This window comes from Chaetodon trifascialis, chromosome 11, assembly GCF_039877785.1.
Source record: "Chaetodon trifascialis isolate fChaTrf1 chromosome 11, fChaTrf1.hap1, whole genome shotgun sequence".
NCBI classification, from domain to species: domain Eukaryota; kingdom Metazoa; phylum Chordata; class Actinopteri; order Chaetodontiformes; family Chaetodontidae; genus Chaetodon; species Chaetodon trifascialis.
In genome coordinates, this window is record NC_092066.1 from 14703466 (window position 1) to 14723249 (window position 19784).

Sequence of the window (19784 nt, forward strand, 5' to 3'; positions counted from 1 at the left end):
TAAATGCATTAGATGGCACTCATAACCTCCATGATGTCTCCCCTACAGTTAATGCAATGCAATACAGCAGTTCATGATTATTTTATTGGTTGCACTTGTGGTTGAAAAACCCTTAGTTTAGGAATCACTGTGGTAAAACTACAGTATAATAGCAGGTGATATGCTCAGTTAATTAACTTCTCAGTAATAATACATTGTATTATCTAATATCTTATTCTATGCAGCCTTATGGTGCTGTATACAGAAAGCAGCAACAGGGAGGATCTCATACTGCGAGTGCCTGGCACAACATGTGCAGCGATGTGCCTGCTGAGCCATGAGCTGATCAAAAACAATGCACGAATGAATGTGGGCCAAAAAAAACCCAGCCAGGGCAGACGCATGGTCGACCATTAGAGCTTTGATTAGAGAGCAATGTCAGAGCTTTGTTGGCAGAAGGCAGTTACACTAATGCCACATTAAATACCACATACTCTATTATTATTAAGAAGTAGAATCTTCCCTTTCATTCCTGGGATTTTTGATGGTTGAGAGGACAAAACAGTGACACATTAAGGCATTTTTGTCATAATAACTCCATATACAATAGAATCATTCATCCACTGAGTAAATTATTAATTGAAAAACATGTCTGCTTGCTCATCATGAAAGTAATACAGATGCTGTCTGCATATTTCTACATGTAATGTGACTCATGTATTTTGTGTGTTCTCCATCCATCAAACACCAGGATGATGTGAAAGAGGAAGGGGACATGGCAGCAAAGAAAGCAGCTCTGCTGGAGAAGAGGCTGAGGAGGGAGAAGGAGGCTCAGGAGAAGAAGCAGCAGCAGGAGCTGGACCAGGAGCAGAAGAAGGAAGCGGCACGGTCTGTCTGACTCTCTTACTTTCTCTCTCCATATGCCAGCTCTGACACTGTTCCCAGGTTTATAGCATCAATACATGCATCGTGCCTTTTGAACTTGAAGTGTGCAGACGCGCAATAAACCTTCATCTCGTCTCCTCCTCCAGGTTGAAAGCTGAAGAAGAGCAGCAGAAAAAGGATGAAGAGAAGGCAAGGAGAGAGTACATCAGGAATGAATATCTGAGGAAGAAGCAGCTCAAGCTGATGGTGGACATGGACGAGGTCATCAAGCCCCGGTCTGGAAGTCTCAAGAAGAAACCGCGGCCCAAGTCCATCCACAGGGACGTCATGGAGTCGTCCACTCCCCCTGTGAGAGCAACAGGTGAGCGACAAGCACTCACTATGGCTGTATGACAGCCTGCTAGTCCACGCTCCACCTGTCCTCAGCTGTCCCTGTGGTTGCGTTATAGGGGTGCGTCCTCGAGGCTTCTCGGTATCAAGTGTCTCTTTGGCGTCACTCAATCTGGCTGACAACGACAGAGACCAGCCAAATAACAGGAAGAACAACAGGTAAGACCCTCACTCTGCTCTGAATTTTAGACAAATCACAGATGTAAGAAGCTCAAGAACAACAAATATTCCACCCGAACCCTGTTAGCCAGCGACCTCAGTTCTGCCATCTTCTGCCTTCTTACCACCTCCCCACTCTCAACCCGAATCAGAGTTCAGTGTTACAGCTGACTTCATATTCACAAGCATCTTATTTTCATGCACCTTTTCTTCAAGTATCTATGTAGAGATGCAGCGATCCACTTTTTTCAGTTCTAATCTGTTTCTGATACCTGAATTTGGATCGGTGTCTGGATCAGTACGTGGGTCTGTGATGTCAGTCCTATATCCGACGAGTGAGTGACATCAGTATGGGCACCTGAGATCAATAATGGATCAGATCGGTCTGAGTGCTAATGTTTCTAAAACCTGCTTAACTACATCAAGGATTTTAGAATTCATTTGTCAATACTCCATTTGGCTCATGCAGTTGATCATTCATTCCTTTGTTACCACCATTGTGATGTACACTCCCACAATTAAACTTTTATAACTTCCCACTTCCCACCCCATATTTCATTTGTGTCATCCAGACATCAAATACTCTGCTGTGACTTGAACTTCGTGGGGTGTTCTGTTGATGAGGTTCTTCTTTTTCTTACCACCTGCACCTTGATTCTCTTGTATCCCTCTCTCCTTTCTCCTACATTTTGCCTGCATCACCTCAGAGGCAATAAAGTAGCTTCTGCCCACATCCCGTTCTTTCTAAGCTCTCCCAAAGAAAGAAAGGGAAGGTTAGTAATGCTCTGAAAAGTGGTGCTTCAGCTGATGTGGCTCCATGTAGAATCAGCTCCAGCTTTGGTTCAGCCTGCATTTCATCAGACGTCCTTTTGACACAGAAAGTAGACGAGGCAGTGAATCATTTAACATGTTCCGTCCCTGCAGTTTTTGCTTCTGCATTAAGGCACACTGGAGCTGCGTGGCTGAGATGTTTCCACCTCAGTTCTCCTGCTCTTTATCCTTTCTCTGTCTTTTGCAGTATTGCTCTCAGGCTGTTGTTTGCTCTCTTCTTTACGTTGGCTGCTCTGCGCTTCACCGCTGTGTTTGCTGTTTCTTCCACGAACGCTTGTGCTCATCTCTCCCAGTAGCCATAAAGACAGCACTGAGACTTTGCTTTGCTTGGCTGAACGCGCCCTTTTGTCCCTCTCTGCACAGCTTCTTCGGAGTATGTACAGTGTGATGTAATGCGAGACAACAGGCAGGGTTTGGACAATTGTGTCACGGCGTCTGACCTTGTTTTACCACATCTCTCTGTGTATGTGTGCATGTCTGTTTGCGCTCATATGCTTTCATACCTCCTGCGTGCTTACGTGTATCAACCTTTACGTGTTTGTCGTGGGTTTTTGTTGTGTCTGTGTGTCATTTGTTGGTTTGTGTGTGATCGCCTCCAGGCCGGACTCTGCAGAAGGTTTTTCCTCTTGTCCTTCGACTGGTAGTCGAAACGGAGAGAAGGACTGGGAAAATGATTCTACCACCTCATCCACTCCCTCCAACGCTGAGTACACAGGTATAAGACATACCTCGACATTTACACAGCCACTGTGCAGAGCACGACATTCCTTTTTTGGGATCTCATGCCTGCGCTTTCTGTCCACAGGACCCAAACTATACAAGGAGCCGAGTGCCAAGTCCAACAAGCATATCATCCAGAATGCCCTGGCTCACTGCTGCCTGGCTGGAAAAGTCAACGAAGGGCAGAAGAACAAGATACTTGATGTATGTTTTGCAGCTATGTGCCTGTGTCTTTCTGCATTAGAATAACATTCTGCATTAAAACAATTGCTTTTCTCTGTGACTTTCTGCAGGAAATGGAGAAATCTGAGGCCAATAACTTCCTGATTTTGTTCCGTGACGCCGGATGCCAGTTCAGGTCTGTGTACACCTACTGCCCCGAGACTGAGGAGATCACCAAACTGGCCGGCATAGGGCCGAGGAGCATCACGACCAAGATGATCGAGGGCCTGTACAAGTACAACTCGGACAGGAAGCAGTTCAGCCAGATCCCAGCCAAAACCATGTCCGCCAGCGTGGACGCCATCACCATCACCAGTCACCTGTGGCAAACCAAGAAGCAGGGGACACCCAAAAAACTGCACCCTAAGTAGCGTCAGAATGGGCAAGAATCGGACACAGGCGAATTTGTGGATTTTACTGTATCATTAAAAGGACACGCTGTCCCACTGTAAGAAATCACAACTGGAATGTAGAACACAAACGGGCCTCACAGACGTTGTTGTTACAATTCAGAGCTGACTGTTACACACTGGACTGCTTCGATGGGGCGCAAGTGTGTCCATGTCAGCATGTGTATCATTGTTCTCGTTTGCCAAAAAAAGCGATGAAAATAAGAGGCGGACCGATGCCTTACCTAGTTGAACCACTGAAGCAGTGAATGTCACGTCTCTGAAAGAGGCAGTTTGGTTTCTATAAGTTGATCATGTGTGGCCTTATGCTTGTTTTGTGTCATATGGATGCGCTGTGAGTGTTGGTGTCATTTTGTCAGCGCCTGTTGAAAAAGTCTGTTGTGATACAGGTCTGGGATCAGATCACACCCCCCCACACACACCCAAAGCCCAGGTTGTTAAGAGGGTGGCCTGTCTGATCTGTGATCAGGTAGAGGCAGCATTTTTGATGAGTTTTGCTGCTACACAGGCATGTGTTGTTTCTTTTTTTACATGTGACTGAAACACTTATAAACATTTCAAACTTGTGTATGTGTGTGTAAAGTGAAGTGCCAAGAAGAGCGAGGAAAATACCTCAGTTGGTGATTGCATTTACTTTCCAAAAGTGTGAAATGATGACACGATTGAGCATATGGAGAACCATCAAACAATTCTGGAAAGCACCTGCAATAGACTCTTAATTTATTTCATTTTGATAATGCTTTGAAGATATTTTGAAAGGCGTCTTAAATTTTATTCAGAGAAACATAATATACTATAGGTATATAAGTTAAATTAATTTGTATATGACGGCAGATCCACTCAAAATGAACAAGTCCGCTTGTAGTAGCTTTCGAGTAGCGTTTATAATTTATCATGTATGTGTATCAGTATGTTGTCGTTTGGGGCCTTTTATCGTGCTACAAATGCAAAGCGTGTGATCACTCAACAGTATCACTGATGAGACTTTCATCAGTAGTAGAATAGATGGAAATCCCACACTATGTCAGTCTATATCAGTCTGTGCTATTTAAGAGTCACTTAAGTAATCACCGTTCATCATGTTGCAGTTGGAACTAACAAATACTTAAAAAGCCACTTTTAATGTGGATATCTTCTTAACTATTAGATCTTGATGCCCTCAAAGTAGTCCACAAGTGTAAATAAATGAATTCACCTATGATAGCACTTCAAGACCCTGCCCACTGTCGCTGAGTCGTTCCCACTTCAGGACCGTCATGCTCATTTCTTTACTTTTACATTACTGTTCCATTTTTTATCATGTGTTCCTTCAGTACGTGTTGACACTGTACAGATATATTTTGGCATATAGAAGTATTTTTTGTAATGACATTTGCCTGTCGGGTTTGTGTACTAATGAAGCAGTACTGTTGTTGAAGGACGTGTGTTGAAAGTGAAGTGAGGCAAGGTTTATAAAGCCTTCACGAGGCTTTATTGTATGAAATCCATTAAGTATACTGAGGAAATCATAGTATTTTTTTCCAACTCAGAATTCATTTTCTTTTCAGTTTACTAAATATGCTCAACTGTTCATGGATTTCTGTTGTTTTTCTATTCCTTTGAGCTTTATTAAAATGCCAGCTATCAACAGTATTCGTAGTGTCTCATTTTGATTGATTCAAGTGTTATGACCATAATAGCCTCATTTAAACTGATATTAATGCTGCTTGACACACTGACATAATATCACTCCACCACTTGTCCTTGTCTTTGCAAAGAGCTAAATAAATAACATGGGTAAGTATCATCATCGATACTGTGAAGACATAAAGTCCAGTTGCTCTGCAACACCAGGCATACTTTTGTCTTCATTATCACCATCATAGTCATGATCTGCTGTAGTGTGGCTGTGTACTTTTTTCCAGGCTAATGAGGCTTTACTGTGGCAAACGCTGAATACTACTGACTTCAGGCTATTAAACGAAACATGGAGTTGTTCAGAAAATCTGCACTTTCACCACCACATCCTTATATTGTTCTTAGAGCTAGACGGATAAATTGGCTGGGCCCACATATTAGCCAATATTAGCTCATTGCAGATTGTTAGATGCGAGTGTTGGTATTCACAGTATGTCGGCTGATAATCAACAGGACACTGCTGAGAGAAAAGCCAAAGATATGTTTGTGGTGATTTAGTGTTTAAACACATAATTTGAAATGAAGAAACAGTTTGTTCCTTTGTTATTGTTACTTTTCAAATATAAAATGTCCACTCACATGTCAGGGTGTCAACTCCCTAATAGATATATTTAAGGGATTTAAGAGAATGTTTGTTAATATTGAATATAGATATGGAAAATGCTGATATCAGCTGATATATCGTCAGCTATTTTTTTTTAACTCAGTATCTGCCTCATAAAATTAAAAATGTTCAGAAATCAATTGTTATGTTGCTTGCAATTGTTACATTATATATGACAGTGTTTTTCTATATGAAGCACTTATGAAAGCTGCCTAAAATATTATATTGGACAAATATGACACTTAGAAATATGACTAGAAATTCCCATATACAGTCTAGAGATAAATTATGCATTTAATCACGAATAAAACCAGTGTTGATCGCAAACCCTAACGGGAGGGGGATAAAACTGAGCACCTGCCTTCATCTTTGGCTGCCATAGAGGTTTATACTGAGGGGCTGCAGAGGGTCACTGCTAATGAAGGGGGGCATCAGGAGCTCTGACAGCTTACACATACATCCTCAAATGTGTATCATGCAGGCCAGATGATGGCTACATAAGCAAATGAGTGAAAAATTGAGAAGGACTATTTTGTACTCAAGGTGAAAAACGCCCCGTCAGTGTCTGCGCACGATGTTTCATGACACTCTTTATATAACGTTTTAATTCTTCCTATTAGCCTCCATTGCAATATTTACCTGTTTCTATTCATGTTCCTGCTATGTCACGCTGTATTCATGTGAAGTTTGTTTGAGGAGTGTCTGGAGGATGGATGGAGGCGGTGCTCCCGCAGGCTGCAGGCAGGCAGCAGGCAGCAGGCAGCGCAGGGCTGGGCGACAGCGGACCGCACCGCAGCGAAGCGCCGCAGAAAGATCCAGCAAGGAGGAGGGACGGGACGGCGAGACCAACAGCCCCGACGAAACCGAGTGGTGCCGTCGCGACAGCGTGTGTCAACAGCACGGAAACACCAAGGAGAGCTGCGTTTTCATGTATTTTTAGAAACAGGTGAGCATTAATCGCAGCACAGGGGCAGATTCGTGTTGTTGTTGGGAAAGCTGTCAGTGCGCACCCCGCCCGCCCAGCTAACTAGCGGATGATGCCTCTCTGCCCGGGTTAGCTAGACAGTCTCCCCCTCCGACCGCCGGGTAAACCAGTCGGCTTTGTATGAGCTCTAACGGTAACTAGCTATTTGTTGGTTTTGCTGTAATCCGCTAAATTCAGGAGCCATGTAAAGCTAACAAGCAGCCTAAGCTTCTTATACTGTTTGACTCGTGGCTCAGTGCCCATGTTATTAGCTAACCATCTCTCATGCTAGCTTAGCCGGACTGCAGTGCGTGTGTGCGTCTTTGGTGATTTGTTAGCTAGCTTTGCTAGTTTTGTAGCCGCTAACATGTAACTTAATTGTTGGAGCCCACAGAGGCTGTCATGACAGTAATATGAGATATTTGTCTCCTCTTAAACACATGTGGAGTGTGTGCATCAAACACTTACCGTCTTGATTCATCATCCTCTGTTGTCTCTGTAAAATCATACTTTACAGAGGAGAGGTCATCTGAGACTGTGATCATGCATTTTGGCTTTGTACGTAGCAGGTGTTGGCATGATTCTTCTGCATGGTGGAAGAAATTTTATCAGACTGGCTAAGACAAGGGTGAAAATCTGGACTTTTGCTGTTCATCCTGCAGATTGAGGCACTATTCATTTCAGATCCACACACTTCCACACAAGCATATTTAGGAGCTTTCCAGTCGACTGCAGTCCTCCAGTCATTGCCATTGAACAGCTTCACTTAAGCATTTGTTTGCATTTTACTAGTCATGAAAGAAAAGGGCTGGGTGATATGGCTGAAATCTGTGTATTTTCTGATATATCTAATGTTTCTGCTGATCGTTGATAAGTGATGATATTGAATTATCTCCCTGTCCTCCTTGCTATCCATATTTTCCCATTTTGGTCACAAGTCTACTTCAACCACCTCGGGGTTTTGTTATGCCTTTAGCATGAGCTAACATAGAAACTGCTCTGTTCTGTTTTTATTTCTTGACGTGTGCCCTTATTATTAATTGTATTAGTATTTTGCTTTTTTGCCCTTGCCATTGGCAGCCCGTCGTCACCATGACAGCGGAAGAAACCATAAATGTGAAGGAGGTGGAGATCATCAAGGCCATCCTGGACTTTCTCAACACCAGGAAGCTGCACATCAGCATGCTGGCGCTGGAGAAGGAGAGCGGCGTCATCAATGGGCTCTACTCAGACGACATGCTCTTCCTCAGGTACATGAACTGCAGCAGCAGCCACACCTGCACAGTCCGCAACAGCAGGCGACTCTTCCAGTCAGTTTAGTGTCTCTGGTTGTGTCCTGTACATTGTCCTGTACATTGTGTTGTTTGTTATACTATATAAATATAGTATAGAATATTAAATACATTTTGGTACCTCCCCTTCTACTATGAAATGTCTGTTAATAAGCTCTCTTGTCTTGTCTTGGTCCACTTTTATTAAGAAAATATTTTGTTCTTCTGCTGCGTTGCCACACTAAGTCTTTGTTTGTTTCAGGCAACTGGTGCTCGATGGCCAGTGGGACGAGGTCTTGCAGTTCATTCAGCCTTTGGAGTGCATGGATAAGTTTGACAGAAAAAGGTGTGTCCACGGTGCAAATCACTGTCTGCATGTCGACTCCAAGAGGCATCGCGGGCGTCGACCCTTAAGTCGGCTCTTTTCGTGGCAGGATTTCTAATGTCTGCTGTCGTGTCCACAGGTTCCGTTACATCGTCCTCAAGCAGAAGTTTCTGGAGGCTCTCTGTGTGAATAACGCCATGTCTGCAGAAGATGAGCCACAGCATGTAAGTCACCAAGCTCAGTAAGTTTACTGACTATCAGTGTTTTTTAATGGTCTCTCAGCCTCTCCAGTGACACGGCCATGAATTCTTATCCACGATGAATAGACTTTGTAATGGCGCTGGTTTGTCTTCCCTCTGACTGTCGCTGGTTGTCATGGCAGTAAACACAAAAGCTGAATCTTAAAGGCACGAAGAGAAGCAAACAGTTTTTTTAATACATGTAATCTTAAACTGCAACTCTGCAAGTTATGTGAATAAACCTCACAGTTCTTCTGTTTATAAATAGAGGAGAAGGCATGTTTTCTGTGTGTGTGTGTGTGTGCGTGTGCTCAACAGTGGGCACATTTACATGCAAGGAGTGACGTGGCTATTGGCCACACTGCGGCCAAGGATTTATCTGGATTAAGCTGTCCATGTGTAAATCTGAGCATATTAAAAATCCTAATTTGTAATAAATGGTCAGTCAAATCAACAAATCTAGCACACAGTGTTTCAATGACACACCGTTATATTCCCCCCTCATTGTTTCTCTTCTGTTCATGCTCTTAAACTCAGCTAGCTGTGAGCCGACTGGACAGACCTGTGAAATCTGTTGGACTTTATTTATTCCCAAACTCTGTGTTTTCCATTTAAATTGTTCTGAATCATGTGAATTGTGTGTGGCGGATGAATATAATTTCAACAGTTCAATAAGAAAATATTCAAATTGTAATGAATATCAGTGAATTTGATATTACACTATTTTTTATGAAATGGCTCCTCCGTAAGTAGATCTGATGGAGGCTGCTGTCATGTCTGGTCAACACTCCTCCTTGTTTGTGATGCTTGACCAGAAATGGTCGAGGCTTTTTAATTGTTTCTAATGGATTATCTGACTGTGCTTACAGCCAACAAACTCACGTCTCTCATCTGCCGATGTTGTTGCCCATCTGGAGGTTGTTGAAGTGATGAGCTCTTGCTAGCATGTTCTTTGACATGACTGTGTCTGAGAGAGAGAGAGAGAGAGAGAGAGAGAGAGAGAGAGAGAGAGAGAGAGAGAGAGAGAGAGAGAGAGAGAGAGAGAGAGAGAGAGAGAGAGAGAGAACAAAACATAGCAGCATACACCTGTGAAAAAACACTTAAAATCATAGGGAAAGCCCAGATTTTTATATCCACATTTTGGCAATTTCTGGGTTGTTCTGCGTGTGACATTTGATTCCTCTTTATTATCAAATTCCGTGATTGCGTCTGTGTTCTCTGCATTGTGGAAATCATACTGCCGTCACATGGCAGAGCTGTGAATGCGTCTGTGGGTATATTGTTTTGGTGTGCATGTTCACTGGCAAGGATGGTGCAGAACAACGCTTCAGGAATAAGAACAAAGAGTTGTCTGATTTATCTGAGTGTTCGCCTCAAAGCTGGTCTGGTTGACATTTAAAAGTCATCTGTGCCTCCGGTGTGCTGCTGGAGACAAAACTCTCAACGCAAAACGCATCATGTCTTTCTGTGTCTGTCGTTCAGAACAAAACTTCTCCGCTGTCATTTGTGACCGCCTTCATGTTTTTTCAGTTGGAGTTCACCATGCAGGAGGCCGTCAAGTGTCTCCACGCCCTGGAGGAGTTCTGTCCCTCTAAAGACGACTACAGCAAACTGTGTCTGCTCCTCACGCTGCCTCGCCTCACAAACCACGCAGAGTTCAAGGCAAGACATTTGAAATTGGACTGAACCAGAAATATTCCAGCAGTACAGAATATATCCTTACATATATAACACTGGAAGCATCTTCTTTTTATTCTATTGTGCACTGATCTGCAACTTAAAATGACAATTTTACAAATTGAATTCATGTCATTAAGACACAATCATGTGTTTTGTTGAGATTTTAATTTCCATGTGTTGATTGTATGTTGATTGTTTCTCCTCTGGTGTCCCTCAGGATTGGAACCCGAGCACAGCCAGGGTGCAGTGTTTTGAGGAGGCCTGCACCATGGTAGCAGAGTTCATCCCTGCTGACAGGAAGTTGAGTGAGGCTGGATTCAAGGCCAGTAGAGATCGACTATTCCAGCTGCTTCTCAAGGGAGTCCTCTATGAATGCTGTGTGGAGTTCTGCCAGGTTTGAATCACTGAAAACAAGCATAAACACTGTGGTCTACACTAGCTTGCAGAGTGGCTGGCGTGAATGTCTTGGATGTTTTTGTGTGCAGAGCAAGGCGACAGGTGAGGAGATCACGGAGAGCGAGGTCCTCGTGGGCGTCGACATGCTGTGTGGGAACGGCTGTGACGACCTGGATCTGTCCCTGCTCTCCTGGATGCAGAACCTCTCCCACAGCGTCTTCTCCTGCGCCTTCGAACAGAAGCAACTCAACATCCACGTGGACCGCTTGGTCAAGCCCGCGAAGACCGGCTACGCTGACCTCCTCACCCCGCTCATCAGCAAGCTCTCACCATACCCCTCCTCCCCCCTGCGCCGCCCCCAGTCCGCTGATACCTACATGTCACGCTCCTTGAACCCGGCGTTGGATGGGTTGTCTTACGGACTGTCTGGCCAGGATAAGAGAGCAAGTGGTGGGGAGGTAGCACCGGGTAAAGGGGTCTCTCCCATGTCCCACTCATTTGCCAACTTCCACTACCCCGGAGCAGGAGGGCAGAGCCTGAGCAGGAGTCTCATGATGGAGAGCTCTGACTGCCACAGCATCTTTGAGGAATCCCCTGAAACGTAAGGGTTTAGGTTTGGAGAAGACCAAGTTTTTGTCCAGAAGTACAATCGGACTGAGCTCTGTTGATGTTCTGACACTTTGGCCTCATGATATCAGATGTCGTAGATAATCTGTTGTCTTCTGTGTGAAGATCAAGGACTGACACGCCCGTGGATAAGATGATGAGTTCAGGTGGAGCTCAGAACCTGCGTCCTGCCTCAGCTCCGGGTGAGGATGCACCATCCGCCAGCCCCGCTGACAGGAATGAGGTAAACATCATCCACCTTTGCTTTTTAACTCGATAGACCTGTTGCATTGCTGAACATGTGCTTGACTTTGCCATGTCCCTGCATTGTTTTTTTCTCCTTCATGGGTGTAACCCACAGTGAAGCCCTATCAGCTAGTTCTGATGAGTATTTTTCTGAGTGTCTGAGTCATCCTCCTCCTGTGAGTGTTATTTACAGCTAGTCTCTGTCAAGGCTGACATGGCTGCTGAGAGTGCTGTATTGGCTGACTCAGTCCATTCAAGCTCTGTTGTCCTAGGCCTGGACGAACGGTTGTCTTTTTAAAGTGTGCACCCTAAACCTTTGTGCATGTAGGAAAGGAGCTTTTATGTGTGTGTAAAGACACGTTCACGCGTAAACTTGGGGAAAAAATAGACAGGAGAGTTTACAGGGAAACGCAGAGGTGGGATGTGAAGCAAAGGCACTGCTTGACGTGAAAGGGCCAAAACAACTGGTTTATCACAGTTTTGCCTGCTGATTCGTTGAAATTGTACCTGTTCTCTGTGTCATAGCTCAGTCAAAACTGAACACACAGACATGATGCTCATATTTTCAGATTCAGTGTGACTTATGCTAATGCTGTTATCTCAAAAATCCATAACTACAAAATTCCATAAATGCTTTGAATAAGAAATAAGAAGCTCCTCTGTCAAAGTAATCCAGGGACAGTTTTCTGTTCATCCATAAGCACAAAGCAAACAGGAACTACTTGCTAATTGCTTATTCAGCTGGTTAATGGCTGATTTGCCCATATGGAAACACACAGGCAGAAGTTGTCGCCCTCAGTGTAACTCTCTCTATAGCAACAGGGACAAGATGATGGGGGTGTTTGATGGGGTGCACTTCGGGGGCTCATTGTGTCACACTTTGAAAACCACTGCAGTAGATAATAATAGATTTAGAGCAACTTGCTGCATAAAATGCAGTATTTATAATGAAAAGTTGTTGCTTATGGTCCTAAATGATTTAAGAAGTTTTTATCACATAGAGACTATTATGAGACATAATGCAGCTCACTGTTTTAAGCATCCAGCCAGTGACAAAGGAGCCTGAACGGGGCAGAAACAGGGGAAAAGAAGCCCAAGTGGATTTGGTCCTAGGTCGGCAGGGACATGCGGCTCAAGAACCCAGGAACTTAACCACAAAATAATGAGTCATTACTGCCCTCATGTTGCCTGTAAACACAGTGTTAACACAGTATCCGTCTCTGTCTGTCTCATGCTTTCTATTCTGGGCCCCCTTGTGCATTTCAGCGTGAAGCTAGTGCTTTGCTCTGCCTTCCCCGTCACCCCGGAGACGCATAAAGAGGCCAGAAACAGAAGCAGACTCACACTGTCACACCCCTGTCCTCTCTGTTTTCCTCTCTGCCCTCCATCCCATTTCCAGAGCTGGCACAGTGCCAGCATCACTCTCTCCCCCCTCCCCTCCTCTAAAACGTACCATAGATCTGTTCCCATCAGATTGTCAGGACAGGAAGCAGAGGACAGAGAGGGGAAGTGACCTGTCCTCAGCTCTCCGTCTCGCCCTCCTTCCTCCTCAAATACCTGAACTGACAGAGGATCAGGGTGAAGCAGGGTTCATCTGGCCACAGTGCTGCCTTTCAGTGGTGTTTATAGGAGCTGATAGTGGCCTCCTTCAGATGCTCAACATGCTTCACTGTGTGCTATGAGTGTGTGTCCTTGTTCATTTGTACGTGTGTTTATATTTTCCATTTTGGCCATTTAACTATTTTTTTTTATCCAGAGTGACTTATTCTGCTTTCTAGAATGAATCGCCAAACAGAGTAAATTCATGAACCGATAGGACTCAGTGAACAATACAAGAGGGAAGTTACAGGGAATTGTTCATCACAGGAGATGTTCCATGTATTTTTCATGAATGGCGTCGTGCTCAATCCTCAGCTTCGTGACTCAACAGAGAAGTATGAGGAGTACTACCGGCAGCGTCTGCGTGTGCAGCAGCACCTGGAGCAGAAGCAGCAGCAGAGGCAGATGTACCAGCAGATGTTGCTGGAGGGTGGAGTCCAGCAGGAGCCCCCACCCAGCGACATGCAGCACAGCCTCACAGAGAAGTTCCTCAACAGGTAAAGACATGGTACCCAAAATGTTCCCCCATCAGACAGTTAGTGTACACGTCGACACCTGTCACTGTCATGTGGCAAACTTCAGCTGCTGCTTGCTAATTACTGTACGGCTTTTAATATTCTCCAACAATAGGGAGCAGCTGTCAGACAAGCAGAAGTAGACGTTAAGGCCCCTGATAATTATGAGTCCCAGGTGGCTTCTCCTAGCATGACACACGCCTCCCCCGAAACCCGCCTCCGGTCCACACTGCACCATCTGTGGTGATCAGCTACATCCCGTCACATGGGACCGTCACCTCACGTGTGTTAGTTATACACAATATTAAACCCAGACTCCACTCAAAAATACCATTCATCTTAAATATGTCCCTTGTCCACATTAGCGTGCTCCCAAACCGCCATAAGAGTGTGTTAGCTTTGGGTCTGTGACAAAAATGACATGAAATTTGTTGAAGTTGTCTCTGTCAGGAGGACAAAGGCCCTTTGATTTGTCCCCTGAGAGTTCCTCCAGTCCTCCTGTTCCCCTGCCTCTCCCTGTCTCTGTATCCTCCTGCATTATTCACAAGGGTAGTTGTGCATAATGACATCATTACCTCAGTTTTCTTTTGTCCTCTGTCCTTTGTGGTTTTAACTAAATTTAACTAGACTGCCGTCTCAAAAAGTAAAATGTGAAGTACCGTTCAAGAAAACCATATGAGAAGAGAGGAAGAAAGGGAAAGGCTAAAAGACAGAAAATGAGGATTTGTGGAGAAAGTTAATGTAGTGTGTGTGTGTGTGTGTGTGTGTGTGTGTGTGTGTGTGTGTGTGTGTGTGTGTGTGTGTGTGTGTGTGTGTGTGTGCGCGCGCGCCTCAGGTCCATTCAGAAGCTGGAGGAGCTCAACGTGGGGATGGAGAATATAGGGGAGGAGGTGAAGTCCCTGGCTCAGCAGTGCAATGGTAACGGGAACACGCCCGCCTCCGAGGACAATAACAACCCTCCATCTGGGACCCCGGAGCGGACCGGGACACAAGGGGGAGGGGTGCTTAGCAGCACACCACAGCACACCGTGGGGGGCCGTGCAGTCCCTCCTCCAGATGAGTCCCCTGTCATCACCCAGAGGTGCTACATGGTTTCTTTAGTTTGTAGACTGCCTTTTGTTGCAGGGTTGAACTTGGTGATTACTGTGTTTTATGTTTTGTTTTGTTTTGTTTTTTTGGGCAGTGAGCAGAAACACAAAGGAGGTGAACAAGAAGACTCTCCGGGCTCCTTGTCACGAAGTAAAGAGGTAGATATGATCACAGATATAAAGTCAATAGCTAAAAGTAACATTCACCAGAAACTGTAAATGGTTTAAACCTCAACAAGCGTATGATTGACTCACTGTGCTGAATGGTGAACTTGAATCACTCTGTTCTTCTCTGATCTGATCTTAAAGTTCAGCACGTTCCCTCCATCATAGTATAATGTGATACAGTCCAATGCTAATTTGACTAAGCAGATTTCAGCATTGATGTCATGCTGGCATCATGACAGTGTGGATGTCATAGGCTAGAGAAGATCAAAGCAGATTAGACTGCTAATTACATGTAATCTGTGTTCATGTGTTTTTTAAAATGTGGCTGTGTCTTTTTTAGGGTGACAAGAAAAAGGGCCTGTTTGTGCCTGTGCATACTCTGGAGGACACTCAGGCTGTTCGAGCTGTAGCCTTTCACCCGTCTGGAGCACTCTACGCCGTGGGATCCAACTCCAAAACTCTACGAGTCTGTGCTTATCCAGAAACGTTAGACCCAAGGTAACCTGGACGGACATCTCAAGCATTTAGCTTCAAGAACAAATGTCGGTCTTGGACCCTGTGTTCAGTCTTGATCTGGCCGTGTTCTCTGAGAGGCTTCCATTGCCCGCAGTGTAAACACCAACAATCCCCCCGTGCTCCGAGCTCTCGGTCGGGGCAGACTCCAGTCAGCTAATACTGCCACTAGCTGCACAGCTAACTGCTAACTAGTCTACAGCAGCTTGTAGAGTATAGTGAGCAGCAGGTAGCAGTTCCTCTGGTGATATGCTTACAACTATTGGTTGGGAGTGACCTGCGACAGCTGGCCAGTTCATTTACGTTGGAGGTTTTATCCACGTTTGCTGAAAAGTTGTGAGTTAATGTTCATCCTATGAACTGGGTAGGACTTTGGTCCCTTTCAGAAAAAGTGCATAATCTGTAATTGTGGTTTCCTCGTTTAAGAAAATGTTGTTTTTTTTTCCATCAGTATGTAGTTGACTTTTTTCTCATCTACTCTTTCTGTCCTCAGTGGTTCAAGTCCAGTCAAGCAGCCGGTCGTCCGCTTCAAGAGGAACAAACACCACAAAGGCTCAATCTACTGTGTGGCCTGGAGCCACTGTGGGCAGCTGCTGGCTACAGGCTCCAATGACAAATATGTCAAAGTCCTGCCTTTTAGTGCAGAGACATGCAACGCCACAGGTGAGCGTACTCTGCATGTGACAGTGTTGATTGACTGCATCAGTGGGATACTTTTGTGATTTGAAATTTTCCGGTCATTATTATTAGCATAACATTTTCATGTTTTCTTCTTTTGCTGTGCCCCAGGTCCAGACCTGGAGTTCAGCATGCACGACGGCACCATCAGAGACCTGGCCTTCATGGAGGGTCCAGAAAGTGGAGGAGCCATCTTGATCAGCGCCGGAGCTGGAGACTGTAACATCTACACCACCGACTGCCAGAGAGGCCAGGGTCTGCACGCCCTCAGTGGACACACAGGTACGCTCCACCCACCTGGCACTCAAGACACAAGGCGGACTGTCAAAGAGAAAGCAGCGATGTAAGTGTGTGACGAGTCATTTTGTTGTGTTGCTGTTCAGGTCACATTCTGTCTCTGTATACGTGGGGGGGCTGGATGATCGCCTCTGGCTCTCAAGACAAGACGGTGCGTTTCTGGGACCTCAGGGTGCCCAGCTGTGTCCGAGTAGTGGGAACTGCTTTCCATGGTTCAGGTATAAGTTTCATCTCCATCTTTGGATCATATAACTCCATGTATGACACCAGTAATAGCACTGCTTCCATAATGGGTGCTGATGGAAGTAATGCTTCTCTCAGTTGGCGTCGAATGATTTTACTGGTAATTGTGTAGATTTTTACAGCTACCCCCCGCCTTTTTTTAATTTATTCCACAGGCAGTCCTGTTGCCTCGGTAGCAGTAGATCCGAGTGGCCGTCTCCTAGCAACAGGACAGGAAGACAGTGCGTGCATGCTGTATGACATCAGAGGAGGGCGAATCGTCCAGGTGTACCGGCCGCACAGCAGTGACGTGCGATCCGTCAGATTCTCCCCTGGAGCACACTACCTGCTCACCGGCTCCTATGACACAAAGGTCATGGTCACAAACCTCCAAGGTACAAAACGTCACATCAGCTGATGTATGAATGATGCAGCTAACAACAACTGATACCTTCAGGCTGGCAGCAGTGGAGATATTCAGTCCATAGTTGACTGCTTTTACACACATTAACTTCTTCTCATGGGCCCTTCTGTTTTACTGTATTTTGCTGTTCTTAGACTATAGGCGGAAAACGACCGGTTGTGGTGTTTAGGGGGGTTTATGTGCCAAACCGGCTGGTAGCTGTGACTTCCCAGACTGAGACCGATGTGGTAATTAGTGAGCTTTAGAGGTGGTGGACAGAGCCAGGCTATCTGACTCCAGTGTTAATACTAAGCTAAGCTGCCGGCAGTAGCTACATATTTACAGTACAGACATGAAAGTGATATCGGTCTTCTCATCTAATTATCTGCCAGACTGCAGATATTTCCCAAAATGTTTAACTATTGCCTCAATAAGCAGACAGATACAGTGGATTAAAAGCTACTGTCACTCCCTGCTCTGTCTATTTTCATGGGGTTGTTCAGATGGGGCCACTGGAAATTCTACCATGCTGTTTTAGTACATAGACTAGTTGAAAACTATGTAAACATGAGAGTTAAAGGAATCACATACTGATATACTTTGGTTTCTTGTTTTACACTTAATGTTTCTTAATCATCTGATGTGTTTAGACTAATTCTGTTACAGTTACCATTCTGAGTTTTACACCTCAGAATATTGTTGCCATGAATGTAAATACCTGTTCCAAGTACTTACTATTCTGTGCCCTTGATGACTCTACTTGCAGTGTGTTTTCTCCGGCTCAGAATAAAAAGCAGGAGAAAGTCATATAAAGCAGAGTGCGCTTAAAAAACTCGTCTGTCTTGTACAGGATTTTAATAACCTCTACGTAGTCTTCATGTAAGATCAGGAATAATCCTGGAAAAACAGTTTCTAATCTGATGTGAGACATGTTTTTGTCTTCTGTTATGTCCTGGTTTTAAATCCGCCCATCTGAGCTCCATTTTTTGTGTGTGTGTGTGCGTGTGTGTGTGTGTGTGTGTGTGTGCGTGTGCGTGTGTGTGCGTGTGCGTGTGTGTGTGTGCGTGTGTGTGTAGGTGACCTGACGAAGCAGTTGCCTCTGACCGTGGTGGGGGAGCACGGCGACAAGGTGATTCAGTGTCGATGGCACACACAAGACCTGTCCTTCCTCTCATCCTCTGCTGACCGCACTGTCACACTCTGGACACACAACCCATAACGAGCACACACACGCACACACACACACAAACACACAACCAGTTGCTATAATCTAAAAGAAGTACATTTCCCTAAAACAACACTGCTCCTCCTGCACTACCACCATTGTCACACCCTTTCCACACACACAGCCTGAAAACAAACACACACATTAACACGATGAGCCTTTCACTCCTGTCCGTAGGAAAGCACATGGATTCAAACCTGTGACACGTCAACTGACACATGTTCCAAGTTCTTTTTCTTTTCATCTCTCACATTGCACTTCATCCCTTCACGTGGTCCCATCCTCCATCTTCACTCCTTGTACACACACACACACACACACACACACACACACACACACACACACACACACACACACACACACACACACACACACACACACACACACACACACACACCCACCAGTCGGCTGCTGCGCGTCCTTTTCACTGAGCGGTGGTTGAGGTCAGACAGGACAGAGTGCTTTGTTCATGATGGTGCCTTCCTTGAGTTCTCGATTTCCATAACAACGATGTAAAAAGAAAAGATAACGTGGTCATTTGTCAAGATCAGATTTTGTTAAGTCATTTTGAGAAACCCTACATTCCTTCTCCTTTTGCGTATCATTTTATGCTGCTATTGTTTGGGAAAACAAGAGTTGACTTCATGGTGTAAAATGTAATTTTCGGTGTGTCAGTAGTGAGCTTTTCCCGTCAGGATGCTGAATCTGTGGAAGTCATACTATCTGTTGACCAGTCAGCTGTTGCTTCCCTGTGGGATGATGTGTACTGTTACTGTATCCACTGCATTACTACAACTCAAAATGTGTAAATTAGCTTGTGCATTTGTTTTGAATTTGAAAATCGGTGTTTTGCGCTGAAGCTGTTACAGTGTCTTGCGATGGCTTGCTTGCAATGGAAGATTGTTATTATGCTGGCATCAAAGGGAAAAACAAAGAGTAATTTGTGCCGTTCTAGTGTTCCGTTTAGGATTTTCCAGTGTTCAAAAGCTTTGGTTTGTCTTCTGCTGTAACAACACAACAACGGCAGGTGGCAGTCTTTGCCCATAATGAGTGTCTGACCATATGCACAAAGAAATCTGAATGGAGGAACGGGTGTTTTGATATTTATGTAGAACCAGTATTTGCATTGTATTCTTTTCTTTTCCAGTGTTTTACATGCGCACTTTGTTTATTAACATTGTCTTCTAATACTGATTTACTTACAGAGATGCATATTTAAGTTTTTATGTTCATGTATAGTATATTGTTTTAACAAATAAGGCCAAACTAAAACGTACATAGATGTATTTATTTCAGTTGTGTTTAATATATATGTACAGTTATTAGTATGTTTTTGAAATGCTAGTGGCTCTTGCATTAAGCCTTTCTAATTCTTGTTTTTAAAAGTAACTTAACTTAATCCAAGTCTGACTGCTGGTACGTTCAATAAAGTGTCTTTTACACAAGCTGCGTCTGTGCTTTCAACATTTTAA

At 44.6% G+C, this 19784-nt stretch overlaps 2 protein-coding genes across 3 annotated transcripts in view; both read left to right on the forward strand.

The window, feature by feature from the left end:
* camsap2b (calmodulin regulated spectrin-associated protein family, member 2b) overlaps positions 1 to 5228 on the forward strand; it is a 33117-nt gene extending 27889 nt beyond the window's left edge. The window contains exons 16-22 of one of the 2 annotated variants that reach the window (XM_070973398.1): positions 731 to 867; positions 1011 to 1225; positions 1314 to 1413; positions 2121 to 2186; positions 2844 to 2959; positions 3050 to 3168; positions 3258 to 5228. In XM_070973398.1, the coding sequence (XP_070829499.1) occupies positions 731 to 867; positions 1011 to 1225; positions 1314 to 1413; positions 2121 to 2186; positions 2844 to 2959; positions 3050 to 3168; positions 3258 to 3557 (1053 nt within the window). In that variant the 3' untranslated portion in view covers positions 3558 to 5228. The remainder of the gene's footprint in view (positions 1 to 730; positions 868 to 1010; positions 1226 to 1313; positions 1414 to 2120; positions 2187 to 2843; positions 2960 to 3049; positions 3169 to 3257) is intronic. The other variant, XM_070973399.1, reaches the window with a different exon arrangement.
* Positions 5229 to 6634: 1406 nt separating this feature from the next.
* wdr47a (WD repeat domain 47a) lies at positions 6635 to 19757 on the forward strand. Its single transcript, XM_070973479.1, has 17 exons — positions 6635 to 6823; positions 7922 to 8091; positions 8375 to 8458; positions 8577 to 8661; positions 10207 to 10338; positions 10574 to 10750; positions 10842 to 11353; positions 11485 to 11602; positions 13519 to 13700; positions 14554 to 14799; positions 14902 to 14965; positions 15315 to 15472; positions 15981 to 16150; positions 16277 to 16447; positions 16549 to 16680; positions 16861 to 17079; positions 18164 to 19757. The coding sequence occupies exons 2-17, from the start codon at positions 7934 to 7936 to the stop codon at positions 18304 to 18306; spliced, it is 2751 nt and encodes a 916-aa protein (XP_070829580.1). The 5' UTR covers positions 6635 to 6823; positions 7922 to 7933; the 3' UTR covers positions 18307 to 19757.
* Positions 19758 to 19784: the final 27 nt, after the last annotated feature.